Source organism: Phalaenopsis equestris, unplaced genomic scaffold, assembly GCF_001263595.1.
Source record: "Phalaenopsis equestris unplaced genomic scaffold, ASM126359v1 Scaffold000763, whole genome shotgun sequence".
Taxonomy (NCBI): Eukaryota; Viridiplantae; Streptophyta; class Magnoliopsida; order Asparagales; family Orchidaceae; genus Phalaenopsis; species Phalaenopsis equestris.
The window spans coordinates 118,991-125,631 of record NW_018165203.1 but is presented as its reverse complement, the minus strand read 5'-3'; the positions used below and the strand labels follow the sequence as shown (position 1 = coordinate 125,631).

General features: G+C 34.4%; 1 protein-coding gene across 5 annotated transcripts in view; it reads right to left on the bottom strand.

Moving 5' to 3' along the window:
* LOC110031041 (eIF-2-alpha kinase GCN2) overlaps nucleotides 1-6,641 on the bottom strand; it is a 183,714-nt gene that overhangs the window by 84,438 nt on the left and 92,635 nt on the right. For all 5 annotated transcript variants that reach the window (XM_020734072.1, XM_020734073.1, XM_020734069.1 and 2 more), the window contains exon 12: nucleotides 2,473-2,527. In XM_020734072.1, coding sequence (XP_020589731.1) covers nucleotides 2,473-2,527 — 55 coding nt within the window. The remainder of the gene's footprint in view (nucleotides 1-2,472; nucleotides 2,528-6,641) is intronic.

Sequence of the window (6,641 nt, the reverse complement as noted above, 5' to 3'; positions counted from 1 at the left end):
CACGACCTAAATCCTCATATCTTTCAAGCTATTTGTGTGATCGTCTCACACGAATATAAGTCCTACTTAATAAAATTGGCAGGATGAAACACTTAAATATTTCTCCTCAAAATTGAAGCCAAACCATAGGATAGCTAGGGAAGTCACCGAGGTTCTCCCCGGGATCTATAACATCCCCTAGTTCTTCCTCATTTGGACTCTACAACAAAATATTCAAAATTTGATTCATTCCCCTTTCACACCTCTTTGTCTGATTTCGTTAAAAAGTCTTATCCTATTGAACTCCATGAAAATAATATTCTCTGATTTTTATCAAGAGTTTTTTTAGGTGACTTTGGTTATGTAAAATGTAATTAATTATAGAGGTTTGCCCTTATAGGAAGTTTTTCTAAACCTAACTTAAAATAAAGCCTATTTAATTATTCATATTAAATGAAAAAAAAAAATATCGGCAAATAAAATGGTTTCACAAACCAAACGGATGTCATATATTTCTTAATTTATTTGATCGAGCCTCATCCTCAAGTCTTGTGTTTATCCTTCGGGATAGATACAGGGTTTGAGGTATAGTGCTCTTTCATTTAAACTCTGAAAGATATGGGGTCAGTTTGATTTCATATTTTTCTAAAACTTATATATATATATATGTAAATTAAAATGTCATTCTGAAGCGGGCAACGGTATTTCGATCCTGGTGACCGACAGCTTCCAACGGGCAACTCCTTAACCAAAATAGTGTCGACAACTATAATACAAATAAGGACTTTTTATGTTATATTGATTGGATTGATTAGTAAAATCTTTTACAACAATTGAATGTTGAAATAATAAATAAATAAAAGTTACCTAGTGAAAAATCATTTCATTTCTATTGTGAAACATGATGTTTTCATTAATCAGTGCAATAAAAAATTAAAATTAACTGAGAAATGGTGAAATGGTACTGATACATTTAAAAGGGTCTGCTACAATGAATCCACATGCAGAATTAGAAATAATAGTGACCCACGCTATATTTCTACTAAATGAGAGATTCACAAGTAGGATTAGTATTGTTGATGCAAGAGGACACTGTAAAAGAAAAGCCAACACCCGAGACAATGCAACCCTATTGAGAAATTTTAGCATGTTCTGATTCACAGCCTACCCCCAACTATAAGAGATTCAACATGTTATAAACTTATTTTAGGATCGATGCTCCCCAACAAGCCAACCTACAGGATGAATAGTATAGTATAAGGAGCTGCAAAAGTAAGACAAGGATCTTATAGTCTGAGGACTGGTTCATGATAGTGTCAGTCCATAGGTTGTGCCAGCTTTATTGTACCGAAGAAGTATGGATCATCGTATATGTGCATTGATAGCAAGACCATGAATAAGATCATTATCATATATCGGTTCCTCATTACATCATTGGATGATTTATAAAAAATTATCATATTTTAAACAATTAAATTTTATAAATTGTAAAATATAATAAATTATTAATAACAAAAATAATATATTAGTATTAATTATATTAATATAATATTATAATATTTTAATTAATATAAATATTATAATATTTTAGCAATTCAAATATGCAATTAAATCTTAATATTTTCGAACAATTCAAACATTTCGAACAAATCAAACAATTCGAATAATTCGAACAATTTGAACGATTTAGATAATCCGAACAATTCAAACATTTCAAACAATTAAAAATTATTTCGTACAAATCGAACCGAACACGAACAACATCCTTAACGAATAATTTCGAACACGAGCATACTTCAAACACAATTAATTTCAAACGAACCAAACCCGAACACGAGCTCTGTTCATTCGTGTTTGGTTCGTTTACACCCTTATTCATATCTGCTGATTTCCCCCAACAGCAGCTGTTTTCCCCACTCTACACCCTCCAAACAAAATCGCTTTAGGTTTTCCCCCATTTATTCCTATCGCACTATTATCCCTGCCTACACTTTGATCCTAATACATGATCTAGAAAATCTGGATCAGTGTCATGGTGTCTGCTAGTTGCCAAACATGTGCTTAAAATGGAAAGAACTACTTTGAATTGTGCTTTGTGTTTGACAAAAACTTCAAATTGATATAGTTAAGTTCCACGCATTTTCCAAAAGCAGCTGTAATTATTATAGAAATCTGACGAAGATTCTGATTTTTCTTCCAATGTAATACTACCATTCACTTATGTGGCAACCATATAAATGCATTCCATATTCGGTAAACTGTATTGGCGACAAGAGTTACAAATTAATCGTCGGGCACTAATATTTTATTCAGTACTTAAAAAGAACCTTCTATCATATAATAGACATCTAAATATTCATGGGCAATTTCAATCACAAGATGCCAAACTGAATAATATTCTATATTAACAGGAATAATATTTAACGTACAAAAAAATTAATACCCAAATTGAGAGAAATGCAAATTTATAGAGTCAAGCATATAGGCACCAACCTGATAGTACCGAACAACATGTTGATGCTGCAAACGTGAGAGTGTGGCAACCTCCCTGAAACCCTTGAAGTGATTGTACAAATCAGTAAATTGATAAAAAAAACTAGACAATCTTATCAAATTTTGCAAATTGAAGCAAATTTTGAAGCATGAATTAGTAAAAGCATGATCGATAAAATATATTCATTTTGCTGATAACTATCACAGATGCAAGTCAAAACCCAGTAAATGTGTACATAACAGATTTGAAAGAGCAATTTAAAAAAAAAAAAAAAAAACCTAAGGGCTGATATATTAAAGAGAAAGGTACAGATAGGTTTGTATGGGTGAGCCTAAACACCCAACCCATACGGTACAACACACACAAAAAAAATGTAAAACATGGGTACATATAGAAATCAAAAAAACCCAAAAACCACTCGGGCGCTGAAAAGGTGTGGGTCATCCCAATCTAGTCTTGTCTCTATGAGTTGTCTCTACACCGAATACTTCTTGAATAAGTGGAGATCTGAGACTCTCCTGATTATAAGTCCGAACACTATCATTTATAGGTAATAGTTCAGCAGTATTATTTTCTATGGAGTTTGTAGGTGTCAGCACCGCATCAATCGCAGTAATAGTAACAGCAGTGTCATGGGGGGTCCTCAAGGGCAACAGATACCTCCTGTCTGGTAGTATCATCCTCAGGTGGAACTAAAATGTCCACAGCAGTGGGGTTAAACCCATCCTTATTCACTTGAATCTTAGATTTCAAATTAGGATAAAGCTTGTGGCATTTAGCAAGGATATGACCAAACATCTTACAGTGGGTACAATATAAGGGTTTGTGTTCCATGACGATTTGTTGTCAATAACCATTATGGGTTGTGCCCATCCAGACTTCAATAACATCAGGTAAAGTAATATCTCTTTCCACAAGTATTCTAACCACCGAGGGTCTGGTTAGGTTAAAAGTAGGCAAATCTAGTTTCAAAGAATCCCCAAGGATGGCCCCAATTGAGTAGAGAACCTGATGGTGAAAAAAATGCAGCTTGAGACTAGATAAAATAAACCATATCAGTACGGTGGGAGTTTCATGATTTGGGTCAAAAGCAGGAAACCATTTGAGTAACTTCATAGAATTTCATATTTTTTTTGGAGAAAATTCTGGTGTAGTCTTCAGCCGCTGTTAGTTTGATCAACACATATCTCTCATTCATGAGTCTCACTTTCCACTTACCTACTAGCTTAAGATCATCAACACTCATTCTAATAACATCCATAGAAAGGTGTTCCCACCAAAATTTTTCAATAAGAGCAAACTTGAATTTTTCCATCATGGTAGAAATTTCTGATTCAGAGAAAATGATTGTTTCTTTTCCACCTTTCCTACTTTCATTCTTAATAAAAGAACAATCATCTGTACCCTCACAAGATTTCTTATAACTTGAGGGGAATACCACCTCGGACTCCACCTGAGGGTTACCCACCACATGGGCCAATGAGACGTCCGGCTCAACCAAAGAAGAAAGAAATGCCATCAGAGGCTGTCGGTGTCAAACTGCTGCGAGACTGTTGAAAGGCAGAGGAACTGTCGGGCGCAGAAGCAGAAGCAGCGCTGAAAGAGAAGAAAACCAAACAATCAGGCGCAGACGACGAAGCTGTGAGCGACAGAGGCGTGGAGCGATATCAAGCACGAGCAGTGTTGCGACATCTAGGAAGATGACGAAGCGAGTAGTGGAGCGATATCGCGACGCGAGCCGCGACAGGGAGCTGCGAACGTCGACGTCGACGTAGACACAGACGCCAGACGACGGAGTGAGAGTCGACGATGTGAGGTCCTCTCATTGTGATAGAATCAATTGCGACCAAAATAGCCATTGGAAGCCTAAGCGGAGCTCTCGACCGTAGCCAAATACGTGCTATAAGATTTCTTAGAATCTAGAGTTGCTAATACAGATCAATTATAAGATGTAGAAAATCAAGCAACACAAAACAAAACTTGTATGGCCAAACACTTAATTTGAAAAGCTATCTGTTAAGCCAACAAGGGTCAAAAGAAGAAAAAGAAAAAACAATGCAGATTAGCATGTAGAAGTTTGGAACCATGAAGTATATGCAGCTAGTAGAAAACCATGCACTCTAAGAAATTCAAATTGTATGCACTCTTAAATATTCAAATTGTACCAACTTACATAAAAGCAATCGTGCATTCAGTCCAATGATGGGATTTAAATAAAAAAATTAATTTAAGGGAAGAAGTCCTCAAAATCAAAAGAATCAAAACATACATTCTCCCAAAATCAAAAGAATCAAAACATACATTCTCCTAAAAAACTTCAACTCTCCCATCTGTTCCAGAAGGAAACTAATAAAGGTAAAAAGGATATCCCATTCATTATAAGTTTTACTCCGAACTAAATTGAATGAGCTCTATAAAAGCCTAAGGCCATATTATAATATTTAATAACTAAAAGGATTCCTTAAATTTACGGACTAAATTAGTCCAAACAATTGCAAACATCGCGTGCTTAAATTTTGGAGAGTAACAGTACTGCTATAAGTCAGACTCAAGCCGTGAAATAGAAGACACCCATTGACACTGATCAATAGTTGCTAGATGTTATATAGGGATCAAGAGAACAAGTAACATAGTTGTAGAGTGAGAATAGAAGGAAAAATACCTAAAATGGTGATGTCTAGGATAGGTTTGAATGGGTATAGCAGGTGATTTTGATGAAAACAACTAGATGGAAGCGAGTTGGCTAAGGGATCAAAGGTATTCTTGTAAAAGCCTGAGCTCTCATCCATCAAGATATTGTCCGCAATAGCCTGATAGCCTCACGATTTTGCCCCATTGGAGTAAATTCTCATTGAAGTAACTTCCTAAATGTTCTTTCATGTGCACGCATTTAACTTTGGAGTTCTATCAAAATTTCATTGCTACAACCAAAAGACGCCTCGATGTTTAAGAATTCAGCTTCATTTCGAAAAATCCAACTTTAATTGTTAAAAATAAATAAATTAAAATTTTATATCGTTAGAAGGAGACATGTCGATAAGAAAATCAAAACAAAAACTCTCAATATCATTTCATTCAAACCAAACCATGATAAAGATAGAGATAGCGAGAACGAGAGGGAGAGAAAGAGATAGAGGAAGAAAAAGAAAAGAGAAAAGCTTTTGTGTGAAGGTAGAGGGTTAATTTTAACTTCAAGATGTGGTTGAAGAAGAAGCCCTTAGTACACTTGAGAGATTTCACCTATACGAAGGAGGCTCGAGAGTAACATCAAGGATGAAGAAACCCTGGTAGGGCGGGTCCGGTGTGAAGAAGGAAGGGAGGAGACACTTACATGCCTTAAAGAGAAGAATAATCATGCCCTAGCCGAGCAAGGAGGAAGAAGAATTAAAGGATTTAGGGCCATTAGTGTTTTGTGAGAGCCAAGAAAACTCCACGAGAAGAACATGTGTGTGCATCCTGTGTACGAAAAAAAAAGAAAAAGAACAAGGTTGTTCTTTTTATCAAAGTGAGCAGCATTTGAGTTAATGGAGAATCAAACTGAACAGTGGATAAAGCCAAGATTAGGGCAACCTTTTAATTCAGGTTACAAATTACTTTAATTATTTATTAAGGAAATACTTTAATTGTATAATATCAAAAAAATTTATTATTAAAATGTTAATCATAAATTATATGTGGAATAATAGAGGCTGAATCAAGTCGAATTGTAAGGGACAAAGAGGAGCTTTCTGTGCAGGGAAACAAGTCAAACCTTTTAAGGTAAGGTTTAATTCATTTTAATCCATGAAATTATATATATATATAAGTTATTCATTAAGTGTTGATAGTAAGTTTAATTGAAGAAAGGGAGATTCGCTTTCGAGATTGAGTAAATCACTTTGAAGATGAAGTATATTTTAATTAAGATTAAAATTTGTTTTATTTAATTTAGAATTAATATTTAATAAATATTAATTTATAACAACAATTAAGATTGAAGAACATTTGAATCTTACAATACTGGAGATAGAGAGTCAGTGAGAAAAGCAAGCAAGGTTAAGGTAAGTAATAATATTTCTAAATTTCAGTAATTTTCATTATTTCTAAATGTATGTTTGATTTCATTTATCTTGCGTTCCAATGAGATTTAGATTATAACAGATTCTTCATATGATTACAATGAAAGAGT